Source organism: Podarcis filfolensis, assembly GCF_964270895.1.
Source record: "Podarcis filfolensis genome assembly, chromosome: 12".
Taxonomy (NCBI): Eukaryota; Metazoa; Chordata; class Lepidosauria; order Squamata; family Lacertidae; genus Podarcis; species Podarcis filfolensis.
Window position 1 is genome coordinate 31,261,525 of NC_139614.1, and position 23,678 is coordinate 31,285,202.

Below are 23,678 nucleotides of genomic sequence, written 5' to 3' on the forward strand. Positions count from 1 at the left end.
TTGGAAATTAGATGGCATATACTTAAAAAATAATAATAGTGATAACTCCCCCATGGGGCAGGCTTGGTAGGCTGACCTGCCCTTCCATTCCAGCATGTGGCAGAGAAATCATGCAAAGAGGTGGGTGGTGCTCAAAGCTCCTGATGCCACCCACCTGCTCCTGTTTCTTGTGGTTTTCCCACCTCCAGCTGTGCGGAGCCTTAGGAGGACATCTATAGAGGAATCACACATTGGTGCATTTCCCATCATCACCCAAAAGATTTTGACAACTAGTCCAAACGGCTGCTTTTGACACTAAGTCCTGGCAACTGGCCCAGATGGGTATTCAAAATGTCACTGTGTCAGATCATTCCCCCTTGAACTGCATTCTTACCAGATTGATCTTTATGAATAAGAATATAGAGGAAATGTCCGAGTCCCTAAATACGCCCATAGTCCTAGCTGCAAATAAATGGAGCAGGAAGAGGAGCTGCCAACCTTTGTTTTCTTCCAAGACCGGTTTTAATTAGCCTCAATGATCAAACCGCTTACTCTACAATAATTTCAAGCAGATCCCTGTTGTCTAGGAAGGACTCCAAGCAGGTGTCTGCCAATGATCTTCCCACCCCTTGCACAAAAATATGTTCAGAGAAAAATCAGTGGCTATTCCTTAAGCACAGGTGGCACAAGCTGATGGATAATGGTTTGACGATCTCTTCTCAATATGGATGTTTAAATGTTTTCTGCAAGGTTAGGCCTTTCTTTATCACTTTGATGGTTGAAGCACCTCTGCATGTGTAGAGCAGAGCAGCTCTCCCCATTTAAGTGATCAAAAAAGACCTTGTGGACCTTGAAGTTCTCATGGCAACAAGAAGCCACAAGATCAGGGATCAAGAGATTACATGGAGCTTTAAATCAGAAGTATCATTGGAATGGGAGAATGGGTCCAGGACTATGCAGGAGAACATCAAAGCACCTGAACATAAAATTACTTGTATGTTGTCCATAATATATGACCACTGCCCTCTTAATAGCCACCATTAGCTTTAATATACTTTTAAATTTTCTCTAAGCATTTCTCTCTAGGTTTATCATTGAAGGATACTGCAACTTGCTATAAGTGTCTCTAAAACAATGTTCTTTCCCATTTCTTCCACTGCTCTGCAAACAGTGGAAGATAACTTCAGGAAAGGGGTCTTGGAACCAGCTGTATGGCTGTACCATTCCAAATTCTGCCAAACGTTGGGCACTGTGCTCATACCATACAGCAGGAGGGAAGCAAACTGTGGCCCTCTAGATGTTGTTGGACTCACATCAGCCCCAAACAGCATGGCTAACGGTGAAGGAGCTGTAGCTGTAGTCCAATAACATCTGGAAGGCCACAGGTTGCCCGACCCTGCTGTAGAGCAGGATTGGCATTCTCCCAGCATGCAACAGAAGGGTGAGGAGTGAGAGCTACAATGCATGCTGGTGATATTGATGTGGTGGCTTCTGTGCTCTTGGCCGGAGGAGGTGACTTCTCAGCAGTAAAAATATGTGTACAGCAGTGGCACATGAGGGGTAGGGGTGGATTGGCAGCTGCGCCCTCCTGGCAAAGCTGCGCTTGCCACAGCAAGGATGGGGCAGAGTGGCAACAGTGCTGTGCTTGCTTGGATTGTGAAAGGACAAAATGGCAGAGAGGTCAGGGCAGCTCTGGCTGGGTGGTGACTCCACAGGTGCACGCAAACTTGTGTTGTCGCCACCAATTCAGAGCTCTGCTGAGCTCGCCGCCATCTTGCCCTGTCCTGGCAAGCACAGTCCTGTTGCTACTCTGACCCCTCATACATGCTGTTGCTGCATATACGGAAGGAGACAAAAAAATGTGAGGGCTGCCACCCTTGGGAAGCTGGAAGAATCATAAACAAGTATGAGGGTGAATTGAGAAGACTAGAAGCTATGAGGTACCTTCGTGGAGGCTCACCACATGGCAACCACAACAATGTGGGGAGGCAGCAGAGGGAGGGGAATAGTGGGCCAAGTTACACACCAGAGGCTCCCTAGACGATTATAGGTGCCACATGGTAAACTCAGATGTGGCTACCACATGGTTCCAAGTAACTGGTCAACCTGCCCTGAGGCATTATGTCTTGTGGCAGTACTGTCTCTGGAGGTTTAGGGCCCTGAAGGAAAATACCCTCAATGGAGCCTCCCTTATGTGGAAAGAGGTGGCAAATGCACACTGAGATTTTTTTCAATTGTGCCTAATATCCCTAGACTGCACAAAGCGGAAATGGCAGAACTGTTTGAACAGTTGGTCTTGAAGCACTGTCCAACCAGTTTAACCAGCCTCTGGAACCAGCCCTGTCATACAATGCTCCTGGGACCTTTTTCACAGTCCACCTATTTCTGAGTCAGGTTTGACCTTTGTGACTTTGTGACTTCTTAAAAAGGAGTTGCCCCATTTGTTTCCGCCATGTTGCAACCTTATGTTTATATGTTATATTTATCGGTGTGGATGTGTGTGTGTAAAAAACAACAACACAATATCCTCTCTCTTTCTAACACGAGAAAGGAAATTGTAATATCAGAAATGGCACTCTGGACAACTTCAGCATTCCCTGGAATGAGAGGAACCATCAGCCCCTTACATTTCCTCTCCCCCCTCCTTCTTGAGTGGAGGGGGGCGGGAGACACATATTGGCCTTAAGGAAGGGACAGAATGAGCATCTCTCCATGCAAGCTGTATAAATAATCTCTCCTCAGACCAGACATGGGAGCATGAGGAATGGAAGAATACTCCTCATGCCTTGTCAAGGCTTCGAGAGAACATCTGAAGTGGTCTACAGTTCCCAGGAATTCAGGTACTAAATGCAAAAATACTGTGTGTATATTAGCATTTTGATGCAAATGAATGATGGCAGTTCATTCTGGGCCTTTCAATTTTTATTTTTTATTTGTTGTGAAACCAAGTTCATTCATGACTATTTTTTTTAAATACCATACTCAGTTCATGTTTTATATAATCCAAAACACATCTATTTGGAAATAAATCTAATTCTATCTGGGCAATCCCATGCATCTTTACCCTTGGAAACATGTTCTTAGTCTACTTTCAGTTGGCAGGGCCTTCTTGGTGGCAGGCCTGTTCCTTCCCAGGGCACAACTTGTCCCTTGTCACTTCTGTTTTTAAAGAAGGCATGTTCCCTTCAGCCTGTGTTTGATGAATGTGCTATGCTGAAAATGTTTAGCAGCTGATGGCTTTTAACTTTAATTGTTTTTAATTATTTTTATTTAACAGTATCTTTATAAGTTTTAAAATTGTTGCATCTTTATAAGTTTTAAAATCCACTTTGGGAGAACAGTGTGCCCCAAAAGCCATGCCAGAATTTAAAAAAAAGTCCCACTATGTTCAGTGGAGCTTACTTTCTAGGAAATATATTAGAGCCAAACTACACACAATGTTTAATGCATAGTTTGCCCTTGAGTGCAAACTGCCAGGGCACAGGATCCACTCTGGATGGGCACCCGAATGTGTGTGTGGAGGACAGTAGGGGCTTTAAAAGTTTGCCCCACACAATGGGTCCCAGTCTGAATCAGGAAACCACACCTGCAGCTTGCATTGCCGGGGGAAATCTCCCATTCACTTCAATGGTAGTTTTTATCTTTATGCAAATTGCAAGTGTGGGGGTCCCAATCCAGATCGGGACCACATCTAAAAAAAACCAAAAACCCTACACACATGCCACATGCCAAGGTCCCAGTTCAGACCAGGTCCCTCCCCCTTCTCCTTGCTGTCCATGTTTTTTGGAGGGAATGGGGAAGCTGGCACTGAAGCACAAGTTACAAAACATCATGCATATTTTGGCGATTTAACCTGTTGTTTGCATTATAGCTGACGTGTTGCAAAGCATGGCTCCTAACTGTGCAGGTGATGGTTTTTGTTTTGTTAAAAACTGTTATAACCACAGAGCATGAGACGACTTGACCATTTTTGACGATCATTAATTCAGCAAACCTGACTGCAGTATTTTTCCCTTGGACATAAATGCCATCAAAATCAAATCAATGAGGTGAGCTTCTAATCAGGCGCTAAGCTCCTTTCATGGGAACCAAGTTCAATGGGCCAACTTCCAATTCACTGGGCTTCTTAGTGCTGATGACTCTAGCCTGTCTTGCCAGGTGGGCAAGAATCACAGGTGAAGAAATTAAGTGGCCAAGCCCAGCACCTATCACAACGCATTACATCTGGCAGCCCACGTTGGGACAGGGCTGCATGGGTGGATAGGAGTTTCTTCCCTTCCAGCTCATGTCTCATGAGAAGGCCAGCAGTGTAGTGGTCTCCTGGCTCCAGTCACTGGATTCTATCAGAATTTGTGTTGGAACCAAAGGAACACTGGATAGCTGACCTACCTTCCTTGTAAGTGACCTGGGTAGGGTGCAAAACTCTTCACCTGTATGGGCTTTCTCCATTCATGAAGCACACTGGATGCAGGAATAGCGGAATCCCATGCATTTTCTGAACATGCATGGCTTGCAAGGGATGACAATGCTAGATGCCTGGCTGGGAGGTACAGTGGGCCGTATAATGCTGCTATATGGTCTGCAGGTCAGTTACATAGCAGAGACACAATGTGAGGAGATTTCTTTGAGCAGGCTGTTCCTGGGGGATTCTCTGTTGCCATCAGTGGCAAGACACACCAGCACAATTTGAATTTGTGCATGTACCTGTGCAAGAAAGGAAGCATTTGCTTACCATAGGTCCGGGGCCAGGATCAGCTGCTTTGGACATGTCATATTGAGCACCAAAGTTCTGTAGGAGTTAAAAAGAGGAAAGCTAATAAAGAAGAGCTTGATCAGAATTTAAATAATATACTCTAATCCAAAATGAAAATGAATGCAGGGTAACGAATTTGCATTCCTACATCTCAAGTCCTTCACGCTTGTTTTTAAAACAACAACAACATCACGAATAAGAGGTTGAGTGAAGGGAGACAGAAGGAATCAAAGTAAAATGGAAAAAGTTCCTTCCTTCCATAAATGTTTCTGTATCTTCAAGGATGTTCCTACCTATGGATCTCAACAGTATTTCTATACATGCCTGAGAAGATACAGCTAAAGATAACGGTCCCTGCCTTTGACGTGACAGGCCTTTTATGATGCTTCAAGACATCACCAATCAACTTCAGTAAAATAAAACATTGGATGCCTTACTCCGCCAAGACCAGGAGGACCAGGGGGGCCTGGGGGGCCTGGTGGACCATCTTCACCATCTCTGCCTGGTGAACCTGGTGGACCCTATGGGAAAAAATGCACAACGTTAAGTTATAAAAATATATAAATAGATACTGAAGATTTCAAAGCAGTGACATCATTTAAAGTACAAATATATGAGTCTGCACAATCGAAACAGCTGGTGTTTCTGTACTTTACAATGTGGAAACCACTTAAATGTGTCACTGTTGCTTTCAGACAACTAGAAGATTTAGTTGTGTGATCCTATGCATGTATGTATATTCATATTTGCAGGCAGGAGAGAAGAGAATAGCAGCCTTAAAGGCCTTAACATAGGAATGAGGAGGATCCGAAACCGACGAGATCAGAGATTTATAGAAGATTGGGAAAAGTTTACAGAGTATATGCATAAATTAAGTGATAATCAAATATCGCTTGTAAGTTTTAATGAAGCTTTGTAAGAAGAAATGTTAGAATGTGAGTAAAATAAGACTTAATCTATAAAAATAATGGAAGTAAGGTTTTAGAAATGTGTAAGAAATTAAGAAGGGAAGGAGTATCAGTCAAGTTGAGGGAAGTCAAAAAGAGAATGGATATAAAAAAGATGTATGATTTGTATAAATTTTGTATTGGAAAAATTGAATAAAAATAATTTTAAAAAACATAGGAATGAGGAACCTGAAGCTCTCCAGATGTTAGAATCATAGTGTTGGAAGGTACCCTAAGGGTCACCCAGTCTAATCCCCTGCAATGCAGGAATCTCAACAAGCAGTCTCCCATCCAGTTTGAAACCATACCAGACCCTGCTTAGCTTTGCAAACGTTAAAGCAGTTTTATTGCTTGTTGTGTTGAGGGATAATAAATCCCATCATGGCTGACCATTGGCCATGAAGGCTGGAGTTGATGGGAGTTGGGAGTCCAGCAACATCTGGAGAGCCACAGCTTTCTCATCATGGGCATAACATGTGGAAAAGGCTGAGCACCTTAACATTTTGTTGGCATATTAATTCTAGGACTTACTGGGTGACAGTCAATTAAGTTTTACTCAAAAAGAGGTCCATTAAAATTAATGGATATAAGTTAGGTCCATTAATTTCAATGGATCTACTCTGAGAAAAATTTAGCAGAATACCATCCATTCACATTTTTTTATGTCTTTAAAAACTTCAATAATGCATTGATTTGAGGCTTGATAAGGATTCTAGCCACACATTGTTAGAGAAGGTTGTTCCTTGTGAGCTATCATACAAAGATTGTGCTAGGGAAGACCTTGCCATGCTAGGATAATTATACCGTAGTAACCTTTTAACTGCCTTTAAATGAGTACATGTTCTAACTCCATGTTATCTGCTGTTTGGCTTTGGAGAGGTCCAAACAAGTTAATTACTTTCCTGATTTCACTTAACTGTTGCTTGTGCCCCATTTGGTTGAGCAAGTGTGTTTGCAAAGACAATAATCACAATGATTTTCATATATAAGAATGGAGACAAATTTGTTTGCACAAGCCTTAACTCTAAGACTGATGTTCTTAAATGGTATAAATCTCAGCAGAACAAACAGTCATGCTAATTCCCATTAGTTGAGTAATATAGTTCCAGACTATATTAGCTGAATGAAAAGAAACATCAAAGCATTATAACTCAATGCACTCTCTGTTTCATGGTTTTTCAACCATCCCATTTTGCTACAACTGCCAAAGATTGCACTTATCAATTCTGTGCTAATCAAAACACTGCAAATTCTGTGTCTAGCTTTGGATAAAAAGGTCAATTTTTACTAAGCCTATTCAGAGTCTAAGGGTATTATTCCAAATAACAACAAACATTCCAAATATCACTGATGTGATTTAAATAATAATAATTGTGGCTCACATGTTAATCAGATGACCCAACATGTATTCTAGTAACAAGAGGCTAGACTGGGATGGACTCAAAGTCAGAATCTTTCCTAAACTGGTTCTGAGTCATCAGATATTTCATGATGTATGGCAGATACTTCTTTATCAAGTATCCATCTACAGACTCTTGAATTCAAGGTGGCCTCCGACGCAATAGTAAAGGGATCTTCATGTCTTAATAACTTAAAGTATGAAATATTCTGAACAACTCAGAATGTAGCCATATCTGCAGTGACCATTTTCAAACAAGTTGGTGTGCATCTCACACAGCACAGACGATTTCAGGCTAAAGGCTTGGTTCCTTAGCACACTGTTAGTCCTAAATCAGGCCTCCAACCACCAAGTCAAATCCAGCACACAAGCTGTTTATGGCAACTACCAGGTTTTGGCTACCTAACCTAGGCCTTCAAAACTTAGGAAGGAGGGAGCTCTTGTCAGGCACCTGGGAGCTCCTTAATAACACAATACTGTGATAGGCATGGTGGGTCACAAATTGTTTGGGTTTAAACATGCTAAATATTGAACGGCAACTGTTACTTCATTCTAAGCTACTACCGAGGGAAGAACAAATCTTGAAGCAATTCTTGGAGGCCCAATTTTTGGCAGGGATGCTGTAAGGGAAAGACTTTGAGGGCAAAAATCCAGGGCCCCACTCAGAAGAGAAGGACCACCTTCCCTGAAATATTAGGGGTCAAGCAGCACATTTTTAAGTGAAAGAAGCAAGACACTTTAGGCAGCCCCTCCTCCCTGTAAGACTATTAAATCCAGAATCTAAAGCTACTTAATTGCACAAGCAATAAGTAATATATTACCAAATTGCCTTCATAGTGCTTCACATTTTTCAAGGTAGCAAACACATGTTTTCCAATTAATTTGTTCACGGGGTGGGGTGGGGGGGAGTAATAGGATCAACTCTGGCTCCCTGACACATTGTCAACTTCATTTGCTACACCTGCACACACACGCACACACACACACACACACACACACACACACACGTAAAGTGGACTCTGGTTACTGAGCAACTGCACCTCTGAGGCCTCAGCCATGCACATTCCTTGACCTCTGTGTCAGAAATCCCACAGGCAATTCCAACCCAACGGATCAATCTCTGAACACAACCTGCTTTCCCCCTCTTCCTTCCTCTGAACCCTGAAGAAGCATTGCACCCAATATTACAGGGAGGGGAAATCAGGTCGCATCACCTGTGCAATGAATGAGTCAAATGGTTCTTCAGAGAGATCCTTGTGAGGGAATCGGAGAGGAAAAACAGCACTGCTGTGTCGGACAATGTGCTTGCATCAATGCACAAGCAGTGGGCAGGGGAATAAGCATAGGAGCTCAGGACTGTGACCTCAATTTCCATTCTTGATTTTATAAGGTTCTGACTCAAGTGATTTTGCTGGTGGATGTTATTTATTCACATAGGAATTCCAGAGCCATGAGCCTTTGCTAATCATACTGTGGTTTTATGATTGCTTTTTTTTGAAAAGCTATTACCTGCAAATCAGTCTTAAAACACTTCAGTGGGAATAATAACCACTTCAGCCCTTTGCAATAGACCTTTTGAGGCATTCAGTAACACTCTGTCCAAATTCTGGCCTTACCTAAAGCTACACAGCCCTCCTGACCCTTTCCAAATAGTGCCCATAGCACTTTCCCCCCAAATAGATGTGTTCAGTTGTACACAGTGCAGCCTCATTTATATGAATTTTCTCAGAAGATGCACACAAAAATAGCCATAACTCTGAACAAGGGTTGGTGGGGGGGTGGTACCACAGGTTTTTCGCTTTGGACCATGCTCTTCCTTATTCACCAGGGCATGATTTAGATATAACAAGCAAAATGAACATAATCATGGTTCTTTACCCTATCTCCTCGTGGCCCTTTTTCTCCTCTGGGCCCCTGAAAAAGAACAACATCAACAAAAATGTAAATGAGTGTTTCAAGCAATGATTTTACGTGCAGAAAGCTATGGTGTGAAAACAGCAAAACTAGAGCATAGGTAGAACTGAAAGGAATAGCTATTCAGAGATTGAACACACTCTTGCTTTCAATGAAAACCAAGAGGACAAATATGCATAAATAAAAATGTACTATCAATTAGTTCTTCATTAAGTGGCAAGCATTCATTTATTTTCACATTTGAGCTGCAATCCTAATCCAACTTTCCTCAGAGGAAATCCAAATGGAGTTTATGCCTGAGTAGGATTGTGCTGCTAATCTCCAAACCAAACGCGTATATTCCTCACAAATATTTAGTAATTTGCAACATGATCTGACATCCATAAAATCAGAGAGTCTCAAGAAGAAGGCTATTTTTCCTGTGCATACCAGATCAGCTTTCATGCTGATAAAATTATGGCTTCAACCCACTTATGCATAAATCCTAAACACAGCAGCTAAAGCCGCAAAAATTCAGTTAAATTTACTGAGCTGTATCCAAGTCCTACTCTTGAGTAGGCCTGCAGAAATTAATGGAAGCTACTAATTTAGGTCCATTGATTTCTAGGAGACTACTCTGAATAAAACTTAATTGGATTTTCACCTAAGGTTCACAGTTACTTTGGAGTAAGCCCCAGGGAATTTAGTGCAATTAGCATCCAAATAGAGGTATAAAAGAAAAACTGCCACTGTACTACTAAGCATCTCAGTTGCGTTCAAAAGCAAATTCACCTGAAATTAATAGCATTTACTCAGAAGTTCAGGTTTTCACTTTGGATTTTCCTGACAGTAAAAAGGACCTCTGCTTAGTAAGCCCCACTAACTTCTAGATGCCTTTCTACCACGAAATGAGGTATTAAATTGCAGCCTTTCAAAAATTCTATTTTCAGCATTTCTGGGTTCTTTAAAACTGTAGCAGATACCCAGGAACAGAGTACAGCTCCGTAATTCTTAAGAAAATCCCTTAAAATGTGCTTACCCTCCGTCCTTCCGTTTCCTAGAAAGGAATGAATATGAAGTTAGAAGAAATCTAACACTAGCAATATTTCACGGTAAGTACTAGACTCAGCCAAGTTAAGGCAGAGCAAATTAAACAAGCGGTGGAGGGTAGGGGAAGAGTTATACAAGTTAGTATTTGCTACATCATGCAAGCACGATATTAAAAAGTCATACCTGAATTCATTCATGCTTTACGGGTGCTAAGATGTCTTTAACAGTTCTCTGGCTTCAAAATAGACTTATGAATCTCCAGAATAGCTGTGCATGCAAGACCCTTCTGGCTACTGTGCAATATCCTCTTAATCTTACATTCACCTATGAAGGTAGCTTTTTAACAAGAAGGACGGCCCATTAGGAAACTAGGGGTGGGCACAAATCTGGGCATTCCTAATGATGCTAATCTGCAGTGGTATTGCCCATGCAATTCTTGGCAGCTGCAGTGGCGTAGCGTGGGTTGTCAGCACCCGGGGCAAGGCAAGTAATTTGCGCCCCCTAACCCGTGGATTTGCGCCCCCTAACCCGTGGATTTGCCCCCCCTAACCCCAGATGTTGCGCCCGGTGCGGCCGGCCCCCCCTGCACCCCCCACGCTACGCCACTGGGCAGCTGCAGTTAGTAAGTGGCCATTCAGGGGGGTGGAGGTAGGGAGATAATAAAATAGCCCACTCTTATCCATTTTATTTTGAAAGGAATGATACTGACCTCATTTACATCTGGAGGGGGAAACAGAAAAACAAAAAAAAAATTGGTTAATGTTTAAGATTCAAAACAGTCTGCATGTGAAACAATGTACTGTATTTTTCCGTGTATAAGATGCCCCCATGTAAAAAAGGGGCCCCCAATTTTTGGGGATTCCAAATTGAGAAAATGGGGGGAGATTGTATCTGTGTATAAGACAACCCACAATTCTGAACATCATTTTTTAATTTAAAAAACCTAGTCTTATACACGGAAAAGTACGATAGTTGTGATTTCAAAGACGAATGGCAGGAAATGTAAACATGAAACGACATTTTTTAAAGTGGATGACATTCTGATTGCTGCAACACATCTCTGACAGAAGGAGGGCCTGTCCAACTTGGAAAGGCTTTTTTCTGACCCCAAGGCTTGAATGGATGTATTTAATAAAAGGTTTTATAAGAATCAGAACTTGGTTCTACAGGGCCACGGGTGAAAAGCTCAATGTGCCATGGGGATTTTTCTTGCCCCCACTGATGTCTGTTACACACACCAAAGAAATGTGACCCCAGAAGGAGAGGGCCTCCTGCAGAGCAAGATCTCGTAGGGTGTGAGATAAAGGGAAACAGACAAAACCCTCCCAAGCATGCACAAATGTGCTTTCTGCTGATGTAAGAAGCTCCGTGGACCACACAACATTTCCCCTTGAAAATGCTTGCAACGGCAGCTTTTGAAAGTGTGCAGGTGCTATAGAAAGCCCAAAACAGTGAGTTTAGCTTTTGAACTTGAGATGATTCAAGCCGAGGTCGTTCATATTCTTGTAAATAACATTAACCTAAACTTAGGACCCACTATTCCTTCACATCGTTTCAGATTATGGGAATTCCTTGAACAGGATTATGCTGAAGATTTGTATAGGATTTTCTGGAATTCAGAAGTTAAGTTAGCAACCCCCCCAAAAAAAACCCCAAGCCTCTCTTTCACACTATTTAGGCTACAGTCCTAAACCCACATACCAAAGAGTAAGTCCCACTGTGCTGATTGAGATTTGGTTCTGAGAAGGCATGTCTGGGGTGGCACTGTTATTCTGCTAAACTTTAAGCAGGGAAATAGCCATACTTCGAAATAGCTTAACGGGTGGAATCCCAGGATCTGGCAAAGCCAGGCTACTTAGGTCTGTATACCCAAGGGGAATTCGGCCTTTCATTATTGTATGTATGTATTATTATTATTATTACATTTATGTCCCATCTTTCCTCCAAGGAGCTCAAGGAGGCATACAGGGTTTCCCCCTCTAATTTTACAACAACCCTATGAGGTAGGTTATGCCAAGAGAGTGAGAGCGCACGACTTGGGTTTCTCAAATAGCAACCCTCCATGTGCGTTGTGGTGTGGCATGTGGGAGGGGCCTGCTGTTCCAAGAAAAGATCAAAAATTCCACTGGGGGTGGGGAGGGCATACCAAAAGCAGCTTTGGGAATCCTAGGAATAGTACTGTAACTTTTATTACAGTTTTCTAACATAGCCCACATTTTGTGCCTTGGACATTCTTAGTTTAAAAACAAATGAACAATTGTCCTGTTAAGCATTTCCTTCCTGCCAATGGAGCACAAAGAGCAAAGCCTGTCACTCCGAGACAGAGATGGGGAACCTGTGGGCCCTTCAGATACTGGTGGACTCCAACTCCCATCAGCTCCGGCCAGCACAGCCAATGATCAGGGGAATGATGTACTTTGCAGTCCAACAACCATCTGGAGGACCACAGCCTCCCCACCCTTGCTCTAAGGGCACAGGGAATTATGCTCCATTAGTTCCTGCTCCCCTGCTTGCTGTGAGATGCATCTGGAATGCTGCATATTACAGGAGGAGGAGGAGGAGAAATGTTCTGTCTGAGCAGCAGAGCAAAAAAGGAGTCACAGCTATGTACCTCCTCTCTGCAAGTCAGAGCCTCCAGAAGCTTTACTTACAGATTAGTACAAAAATGGGGAGGAAACGGTATCAATCAGTCTGCACATATGCATTCATGTGCCATGGAGGAATTTTGAGTGGCAATTTGGAAAAGCTGCTCACCCAGAGAGAATTGTTCCATGATCAGAGTAGCTAAATGCAAAAGTTTGCTTATGGAGTGAAAATCTACAGCATAGAGCGCACTATGCTATTCTCTGGAGGTCAAGTCCAATTGTGTTCAATAAACACAATGTTTAGGATGGCAGCTCTAAATGTATATCTTAGACCATTGGTTGGATGAGAAACCTTGACTATCTCTTCTTAATATCTCAAGGAAATAATCATTGTTTAAACATTTTAAGAGTAACATCGGTACAGAATAACAAAGTTGATACTGATATGAATGGGGATTCTGATAGGAAACTGGATTAGGGTGGAAATGACTAATTTTGTAATTATCAAAAGCATTTCGATAATGGTTCCTATAAGGTGATGGAATAAAGTTAGACATTCTTTTTGACACGGTACTGGAACTTGTAAATGGAACTTGCTAGGTGGGCTTATTGATGGATTAGCCGTGGAGATCTATATTTTGGGAGAGTATCTCTAAATGTTAACTGGGTTGGGGAACCCGTTCTCTCTCACTGCCACTAAAGGGAGAGGCTCTAGTCGCGGTTGTAGGATTGGTAAAGAGTTGAATGCAACTGTAAAGACAGCAGTGTTCCTAAATTAATTTTGGCGAATGCTCAGTCATTAATTGCAATAACCCTAGGAGGACCCCTGGCTGCCAACTTCTTTCATTGAATCCAGTTATGTATTGGGCAGCAGGGCCAATGCTTCTGTTATAGGACAGCATTTGCCATATGCAATGTACAAAAGACTACAGGCGTTTCTGATGCATGGATGTGCTGCATGAGCCAGTGTGAAGGCTGTACCTTGCACATATTTAAACCACAGAGAACTGGTATGGTAGTGATGCTTGGGCTGGACACTTTCCATTTGTGCAGCATGAAAAGTTCTGAGTTAAACAGAACTCTTTTTGTCAGTCAGATATAAAGCTAAAGATTGCCTGCTCTATGCCAAACGATCATCACTAGTGTGGTGCACTTGTTAGCAAGTCTGGCTAGGGTATAGAAAGCCCAAGTTTAAATCCATACTCAGGTTGTGAAACAAATTGTGGCCTTGGGGAAAGGGCCATCTCTCAGCTGAGCCTACCTCACAGGGTTCTTGTGAGGGTAAAACACCCCTCTGATCTTACATTGGGGTACCAATACAATAAATATCTATTTGATGGGACTAACCTGGCAACAGCTGTCTGTGCCAAGTTTCACTATTTAGCATTATTCACATGGGGGCCTACAGATAATCTAAGGTAATAGAATTTACGTGAATTACCTGACAAGTGTGGAAATCATAAAAATAGATGAATTTTCTGGGGAGAAACTTTCTACTTCTCGTCTACCAGAAGAGGTCGCTAGAGCTTTTTAAAAAGGGTATGTTTCGAGGATGTCTGGAATATCCATTTCGTCATATTTGTTTCTCAAACAAAAAGGTCAGGAATCGTACACTTTTCCTGGTTTGCTGTAGTTTTCTAAAAGGGTGTCTCCTTCCCTTCCCGGAATTAATAAGAGCAAAACATTCTTGAGCAAATCGCGACAGAATTTCTGCCCTCTCTCTCCTTGCGTGTAACTCAGGAGTAACTAAATTGTCTCATATATATCAACGTATCTCTAAAAGCGCTTGGTGGTCTATCTGGACTCCACACGCTCCACGTCGGGTCCTCTGCGCTACCGCCTCGTTCCCTCTAGAGGGCGCATTATGAGCATCCGTAAAACGCTGCACAAAGCTCGTGTACAACGCCCTAAAAAGCGACTGTTCTCAAAGACTTTGGGGGAATCTGTTGTTTTCTGAAATCCCTTGATAAATCGGGGCAATAACCCGTCCCCAGCCCCAAACCACATTAGAAGTTCTCCAAGGAGGCGATGCTGATAAATTTAGGAGTTCTGGATTTATCATTGTCACACATTGCTTCTCCAACCCCAATTTTGCTTTTCTCTTAAAATGGGGGGCGGGTGGAGTTTGGGGAGGGGGAGAGAGAGGTGCGTGGGTGTGTGGGAGAAAAGACTGCTTGGCTTCTTGCCAGGACCTCTCCACATGAGCCAAGGAGGGCTGGGAGGGGGCGAGTTTAAGCAAGCTCTGAAGAACTCTCATCCCTTCACTCCGTCTTATGGAAATAAGAGACAGCTCTTTTGCCAGCTGGAGTCAATGCAAACTACGATTCCCCTCCAAACTCAGTCTAACTGGATGGGGCTTCCCGGGGGGGGGGGGGTAGAGTTATAGTGGGCAGCAGTTTCTCGGGCTTTGGAGCATACCCAGATCTGCACGATAACTTGTCCTTGCAGCTCCCGGAGAAAGGAAGCATTCGACGGCAGGGCAACATTCCTTAGGACGAAGTTAGGAGAGGATTCCGCCGCCGCCGCCCAAATCCCTCTCTCCCCACCAAACCCTGCTCCAAACAATCTGAAGGCACTTACATTGACTGGTTGCTAGGCATGAAGTTACTGCGAGCAGCAACAAAATCCGTGTATCCACAAAGCTGAGCATGTCTACTGTCTAGACATGCAGACTCCTTGTGTTTCAGAGTCCCCGGGTCGGTGGTGAGCTAGAACTTTAGGGACGCAGGCATACAGTCGTGGTGGCGAGTAACTCCAAACTTAGCAGAAACCTGCTGCCCGGGATGCTAAAATAATAAAGCCCTCGACGGCCCTATTTATACGGCGAGGGGGTTCCTCGCGCTGGCCGAGCCGTAGAACGCGCCGCAGCCAATGGGAGAGCCCGCCGTGCTCGGCGGAGGGGCGGGCCAGGCTGCGAGGAGCCCGGGCCTGCGTCACGTGACGTCTTTTTTCTTTTCTTCATCTTCTCATTCCCAACCTGTCCCCGCCGTTTTGGCAGAGCTGCTGTTAGACGGGGCGGGGAGAGGGAGATCTGGAAGCGAGGAAGGGAGAGAAGAGGAAGGCGCAAGGGGGAGGGAGGAGGGGTGAAAGAGGTGGGGTGCTGGGAGGGAGGCAGGCAGGCAGGCAGGAGCTGGGGGTGCTAAATTGGTTCCATTCTTTTTGAGGACGTGGACACTTTGAGGCTTTATAAAGGAAAATCTGACTGGCTGCCTGGATTCTTTTTCTTCCTCCCCCCCCCCGTCCCTCACACCCCACTTCTCCACCCCTCCCCCTTTTCTTTTGTGGCTTGCGCGCCTGGGAGGCTTTCAGCGTCGCAGGGCGAGGCTTTCAAAGCGGGAGCTGTCCAGGTCCTGCCATCGAGGTAAACGAGGCGAGAGCAGGCAGAAGGACACGCCGACGGGGAAGCATCGGGAACCTGGAGCGACCTGGAGGCTCCCTTGGTTTTGACACCCAGCCACCCACCCCTCCGCCCCGCAGATCGCGCTGTGCTCTGGGGAAGGGACGTGGCTCCGCGGTGGGGCGCCTGCCTTGCGCGGAAAAAGTCCCAGGTTCGTTCTAGCGTTTCCAGACGCTCCGCCTGAAATCCTGGAGAGCCGCTGCCGGTCCGTGTAGACGCTACTGAGCCAGGTGGAGCCCATGCTCCGATATGGCACTTTCCCCTATGTGACTGACTCCTCAGAAAGCAGAGCGAGCCAAAACAAAACAACCCCCCCCCCCAGACTTCCTTTCCAGGCGACCCCATCCCTCGCTTCCTCTGGAATGGGGCTACTCTGGAGTAAATGAGCTTTGGGTGGCAGGTGGGAAAGGGGGGAGCTGTTTGACCCCCTCTGAACCTGCGTGGTAAGACCACAGGGAGCCCGTCGGAGGAAGACGAAACACACAGCCCGTCATCTTGCCCAGACTTTTTGCCTGTCCAACCCTATAGACCAAGCCTAGGGCATTGCCTCGTAAAGCAGCTCCAGAATCGCCCCAAGGTGAGGTATAATTCCTCCCCTCTTTCAACTTGGGGGATGAGCTTCCCACTTCCTTGACAGCCACAAACATCTCTATCTCTATATGCAAGTGCTACAAGTTCTCCCAGCGTTCTCCTCGGTGAATCCCATTGGTTTCGCCTGTCTCTGTCCTCTCTGGCTGCGTTGATTCTCAATTCCCCTTTCCTGGATAAGACCCTGAAAAAGAGTACTAGCAGTCGTCCATTGCCACCCCCCCAACCTGCCAACAAAAAGCCCTAATCTCGTTTAGCTTCAACCGAAAGAGAGCGAGAGGCGGGGTAGGTGTTGCTCTATGCTCCCATTTTACAGACAAGGAACCTGAGGCTGAGGAACAGTGACGTTGCAGTGCAAGGAGCTGCTCTGCCGGGACTGCATCGCCCCCCGCCGCCCCCCAACCTCCACAAGGTGAAGGGAGGCTTGCCAGAGTCTTGAAGGCCCCTTCCTTTCTCCCACAGTCCGTTGCTCAGCCCCATTGGTTCCAGAAGGGACCTTGCTTCCAAGAAAGCATGCTTAGGATTTCAAGTCAATCTTGGAGTGCGGGGAGGGGGGGCCCGATTCGGTGGGGTGTCGCCGCCCATCGTCCCATCCGCGGCTGTCCTGATTTTCCCAGCTCCTTCCCTTCCCCCCTTCCCCTTCTCTTCTGCGGTGGCTGACGTGGTCACTCCTTCTTGCCAAGCCTGCTTCTATCTTCTGGGGGGGGGGGGAGGTGGTGTCTCTTCCTTCTCGTCCCTCCCTCGGAGCGGCAACCGCTTTGGCATGTCAAAGGTGGGGGGAGATGGCCGAGCCACCTCAAGGAAGAGAGATTTCCCTTCCCCAAGATCCTGACGCAGGAGCCTATCCCAGCTCCTTCTCTGCGCCTCCACCCCGCCCACCAGCACCAAAAGGATGGCGGGGGGGGGGGGAGAGAAAGAGAGAGAGAAAGGAGCCTGCAGGCTGAAGTTCCTCCCCTCTTTTTTTGTTGCGAGGCAAAAGGAATTCTTGCCGGGTCCCACCAGCCAGCAGCAACAAGTTAAGAGACTTAGAAGCAGCTGCAGCAGCTGGAAGGTGGGGAATGGGATTCCTCGATCACATCAGAGTTTAGTCTTGGGACCTGAGAAGCAATGGCAAAGGTGAGAGTGTTCCTGAGCATGTGCAGAGCAGCAGAGACTGCCCCACCAATGCCAGCCAACCCACCACCTGCCTGCCTTCTTGCTTGCTTGCAGCAATCAGTCCAGAGGCATAGCTGTCAACGTTTCCCTTTTTTAAAAGGGGAATTCCCTTATTCCGAATAGGATTCCTTGCAAGAAAAGGGAAAAGTTGACAGCAATGTCCAGAGGCTGGCCCTGCCTGCCAGCTGCCTCCTCCCTGGTCTCCATCACTGGCCATATCCGTAATACATGTTCAAAACGCTGTGATACCACTTTGACAGACATTGCACCAGTCCTGAAGAATTCTGGGCACTGCAGTTTGTCAAGGGTGCTGGAGGGTTGTGAGGAGACCCCCTATTCCCCTCACAATCCTCAGTTCATCCCTCTTACCTAGAGACTCTGGGAACTGGAGCTCTGTGAGGGGAAGGGGGGGGGCGGTTTTCTGAAAACTCTCAGCACCCATGACAAACAGATTCTTTGGGGGAGGCTGGCTTTAATGTATGGTGCGGTAGAAATCACAACCTGAGTTTGAGTTCTTCCTCCAGTCGGAGCCAGGACACTTGTTGATAAACCCAGAGAGCCACTACCAGTCAGTGTAGAAAGGAATGAACTAGGTGGAGCCATGCTCTGGCATACAATATATTTGTTGCACGCCACCCCAGTCTCAGAGCCGTGTGTAATTCCAGCTGTCCCAGTCGTCCTGGGTTTCAGTTTTCTTTGAACGAGGGACAGTTCATTTACACATATATACAGTGGTACCTCTGGATGCGAATGGGATCCGTTCCGGAGCCCCGTTCGCATCCTGAAGCAAATGCAACCCGTGTCTGCGTGTGCGCGGGTCGCGATTCGCCACTTCTGCACATGTGCATGACGTAATTTTGAGCGTCTGCGCATGCGTGAGCGGCGAAACCCGGAAGTAATGCATTCCATTACTTCCGGGTCGCCACGGAGCACAACCCGAAAATGCTCAACCTGAAGCAAATTTAACCCAAGGTATGACTGTACAACCTGAGCCTACGACTGAGGAGCTCACAGAACTAACAGCCCAGAAGGCATTGCTTCTCCCATCATCACAACCTTGGAATCAAATGGAAATCAAACGTCTGTCACGGATGCTTTAGCTGAGATTCCTGAATTGTACTAGATGAGTCTTGGGGTCACTTCCAACTCTACAATTCTATGATTCTATGGCTCTCACCCTCTTGTTCCTGCCAGTGTCCAGCCTGGTTCTCACACACCACTTTCTTTCTTACTCCCAGTCAGGTGAGGCCCACCTATTTTCCTTCTGGCACAGAGCAACCTTCTTACTTAGGCCCATTAAATCACCAGGAAGATGGCCTGGCTACTTCGATAATTGAATCCCCATTAGAATTAGAAGGCACTCGGACAATATACAAACCAATCCCCAAAACTCACAACAATATATATAAGGCACCTTCCTATGTTCCTTCCCTTCCCAGAGCAGGCAAAGGGGAAGATGGTGCCCGCACCATTCCATATATCAAAGCTGACCCAAATGCTAGCTGGATCTTCCTTCTGTATGGGCAACAGACCCACACCTGAAGGCAGAAGGCTAACTTAGTGGGTGGAGGGCAGGCCACATAGTGGTATACACAGCTCTCTTCTCCACCTCATCACTGTGCCTGCCCCAACCCAGCACCTGCCACCCGAGCCACCTGCTTCACTTTGCCCAATGGCAGGGCTGGGCTGCCCTGGCTGTTCCCTTCCTTGTTTCAGTCCAAAAAAAAGCAAATTAACTTGCTGATTAACTTTTCACACAGTTGCAACAGGGACATATCTGTAAAGTATCAGCTTTCTTACATAGTTTGCTGAACTTTTCTGTTAAGTTTTCTTTCTCATTTCTTTTCTCTCATCCTGTTTTCAAACATTACTAATAAGAGGAAGATCTTCCTTCCTCTGAATACTCACCGAGGTATACGAGAAACCTTATTAAAGGTGTTCCAGAATAAAATAGCATGCACTTTGCTCAGTAGGGGGAAAGACCCTCAGTAGCTTTTGAGATTAAATTTCACTTAATTTCCTTCCTGTGCAATATACCATGCACTGCTATGAACACCGTCTATGACATGTCCTTACCTGCATCACCGCTTGGGCTTCAAACAGTAGCAGTGCATTTTGCAAAAGCATGGGAATGAGCTACTTTGTCTTCCAATTACCTGATAATTAATTTGTCTAATTTGGAATGGCTGTTATCTTGTTTTCTTTTTACACTTCATAATTTTTTATTGATCATAAACTACTTATACATACAAAAATAGACATTATTCAAACACTATTTGATCTGGATTATATATGCAAACAGAGTTGCAGCATTAAAACATAACACTTGTTTAATCACACCAACAGAACTATAGTACATTTTTATCACACTGCACAGCAATAAAAAATCAACATATTTCTGGAAAGAGAAACTTAGACAAAGCTATAGAAAACTGCAAGTCAATTTCTATGTAAGCAGCTATACATGAGATGAGTAGGACAACTGAACTGATTTCTAGGAACAACCCCAAGTGTAAAGATATACAAACATTTCACTGCTGAAAACATGTACTTCTGTTAATTAACATAAGAAGTCGGCAGGGTAAACTGTTGGAGAATTGCACCTGATTAGACTTGAATTAAGGCAGGGCTCACCAATCTTTCGGAGGGCAAGTGAACACGTTTGGAATCTGCTGCTTTGCATTTCCCTGCGCATATTGCTGGCTGCAGTGCAAATCTGATGAAACCTTGCGGATGTTAAGTCCCAATGAAAAATGAACTTGTAGAAGCTTTCCTTTAAATTTGTGCTAAATGTTTGTTGAGGGACATTTTGCCATCCTGTTCATTTTGTTTCATGCACATTTCCTTCTTGCAGGGGGAGCTGGAAACACTGTCTGGGGCTTGGAACAAACAGATCTTAACTAGGGCACATAATCCCACTTCTTCCTGTCATATTTCTGCAAGTGGGGAAAGGAAGGTGGGGGGTGGGCCTATGATGTGTATGGACAACTGCTCCCTTCCTGTCTATTGAGAGACCTTAAGCTCACTTGGAGCACCAGAGATAATGAGCAGGCAGGTTCTGGTAGGAAGAGTTGGTTATGAGGACATGGGCTTAATCAGAAGATGACTTATAGTATGCCAGCAGGAATCTCAGACAAGCTTTCATCCTGGCTCCTTTGGGATGTGATAGAGCTGTTATGTTATGGTTGATTGTATTGTGGGTTTCAGTTCTTTGTTTTGGACTGTAATAGTTATTAGGCACCTCGTGGATTTTTTTTCAATGGAAAGGTAAGATAGAAACAATTTTTCATGGTTAGTCAATGCAGTGCCTTCTAGATTTCGTTAGAATACAACTCCCATCAACCTCAGCCAGTATAGCCAATCGTCAGGGATGAGGGGAATTGTGGTTCAACAACATCTGGAGGGCACCATCTTGGATATCCCTAGTTGAAGTAAACACATATTTGTAAGTTTTCAGGAGCCAGCCTAGGCTGGCAGATGGAATGATTTACTTAGGATTTTGAGCTATCATTGACCAGTATCTCATCATGTGTAGAATGGAGAAAACAACTTCCCATTTCATTATTTTGCTCTACAGGTGGATGAATCAAGAGACCACTGCTGTATGCCCTTGGCTTAGTAGCAAGGAAGATCAGACTTCCCCTACTTAATATCCTCCAGATGTTATTAGACTACGGTTCCCATTATCTGTGAGTGTTGACCATGCTGGGTGATGCTGATGGTACCTGGAATCTGATAACACACAGAGGACACCATGTTGAGGGAAATGAAACCAATAATGAAATATCAGGAAATGTGCTCCGGAAACAGTGAAAATAACACCCACCCAAAGAGACTGTGTGGTACATAGCGCACAAGCAAATCAAGAGTCTATTATTCTGGGCTTCTCCACATAGAAAGCTGCCTTATAGCAAGTCAAACCAGACACCTAAAAGACAACAGGGAGGACACAAGGTGCACATCCCTAGGTGCACAATGCTAGCACCACCACCAAGAAGACCCTAGTCCATCTGGCCACCCATTGCCATGGAGTGCACAATCAGAGCATCACAGCATTGGTCAAGCCCTCTGTTTGAGGCAGGAAATCCAGCACACTGGCATCTTCAGTCAGTGGCTGCGCAGCCTCTGCTTGATAGGGAGAGCCTCACCACCCCTCTAGGAAGCTGCTTTCATTGCTGAATGGCTCCTGGCATCAAGAAGTTTCTCCTAATGCTCAACCAAAATCTGACCTCCTGTAACTTAAACTCATTGGATCTGGTCCTGACCTCTGGAATACCAGTGAACAAGTCTTTGCCCTCTGCTCCATAGCTGTCAACGTTTCCCTTTTTTAAAGGGAAATTCCCTTATTCCGAATAGGATTCCTCGCAAGAAAAGGGAAAAGTTGACAGCTCTGCTCTGCTCCCCCACAGAATTAAAGAGTGAGCTGCAAAAAGACTTTTTAAAAACTCTGTAGAGCAGAACAGACACCCAATTTTCCACATCACTTGCTTATTCACTCGTACAACTGGGTGTGCCCAATTTACCTTTGAATTCATGTTTCCTTGCGCGTGTATACACACACACAAAAGGATAGAGCCCCAGCCAATGCTTCTTGTACTTTAACAAGCAAATACTAAAAATAATGTCAGTATGCTACTGTCCTTTAAACTCGGTGTATGTGAGAAACCAGGACTCTAAGCCAGACTTTGCTTGCTTGCCTAGGACCGGGCTGAGCGTACTTTTAAGGATTTACCTGTAGAGAAAAGAAACGGAGAATTGCAGCAGGGCCTGCGTGTCTCAGCATGCAAGGGAGTTTGGCCTTTTTTCTTTGCGATGGGTATAGATAGGCTATGCTTTCCGCAGCTGCTTCCAGGCCCATAACTTACACTGGAAAGTAGTTGATGCTGTCACATTCCAGATGATTTTAAAGACTGAGCTGGCCCAGCTGAACTTTTGTTGGCTACCTTTGCAGACTCTCATATTTCCCTGCTCCCTCCCAGCTGCTGGCAGCAAAAGCCAGACTCCTTCTACCACTAATGCAAGTAAGAGCTGCTCCCTATAGGTGTGTTGATGGTTGTCCATGCAGACTAAGATTTAATACAGCAACTCAGTGAGGGTGGCTCCCATGCAGGACAATCACATTTCCACGTCCCTGACAGTATTCTAATTTAAACTTGCTGTTGGTGAAACCGGCGAACCTGGACGGGATATTATGGGAGAAATTGCTTTCTAGGTTCCAGTGTTTACACCAAATCTCTCATAGGAGCAGAGGAAGCTGCCCTAGATTGAGTAAGACTATTGGTCTATCTAACTCAGCATTGTCTACAGTGATTCTCCAGATTTCACGCTGAAGCCTCTCCCAGTCCTCCCTGGGATCTTCTGCATACAAAGGAGATATTCTGCCAATGAGCTATGGGCCTGGACTTACCAGAGTAAGGTTCACATGTTTACTGCTGGGGTGGCAGAGTCTTCACACAAAGGATTTACCGCATAGTGAATACCACATTTGGGTAAACATCTGGAAAGCTCTTACGGCAAGTACAGGGGGAACCGCTTGAGGAATGTGTCATACGACCATTTTGGAGCACTTGAAATTGTCGTTCTCTGTGTTGGTGTAGGGATCTCCTCAGCATCCAGTTATTGCTGTGATTCCCAGTCTTTGGAAGAAAACATTACTATTCCCAAGATGATCTGATGACTTTTCTCCTAGGTATGGCATGTTTTGGCCACTGGGAAAATCTGGCACCAAATGTAGGCTTTGATATGTGTGATGCATACCCCGGAATTAAGTAGGGAAATCTTTCTCAATCTGGTGCCCTTCGGATGTTCAGCTCCCATCAGCCTCAGCCAGTACATAATAGGTTGGTTCTCCAGTGCTGCCCACGACCACCATTCTTTCCTTCCCAGGAAAGACATTTTGGCATCTGAGGCAAACCACAAAATGGTACCCGCC

At 45.0% G+C, this 23,678-nt stretch overlaps 1 protein-coding gene across 2 annotated transcripts in view; it reads right to left on the reverse strand.

Moving 5' to 3' along the window:
- The window catches only part of COL1A2 (collagen type I alpha 2 chain), a 65,805-nt gene extending 49,707 nt beyond the window's left edge, over positions 1–16,098 (reverse strand). Inside the window, exons 1-4 of one of the 2 annotated variants that reach the window (XM_083578455.1) lie at positions 15,158–16,098; positions 8,957–8,992; positions 5,170–5,253; positions 4,712–4,768 (exon numbers count right to left, since the gene is read on the reverse strand). In XM_083578455.1, coding sequence (XP_083434581.1) covers positions 4,712–4,768; positions 5,170–5,253; positions 8,957–8,992; positions 15,158–15,256 — 276 coding nt within the window. In that variant the 5' untranslated portion in view covers positions 15,257–16,098. Of the gene's footprint in view, positions 1–4,711; positions 4,769–5,169; positions 5,254–8,956; positions 8,993–10,010; positions 10,078–15,157 lie in introns of those variants that run through there. The other variant, XM_083578456.1, reaches the window with a different exon arrangement.
- Between the last annotated feature and the right edge of the window lie 7,580 nt (positions 16,099–23,678).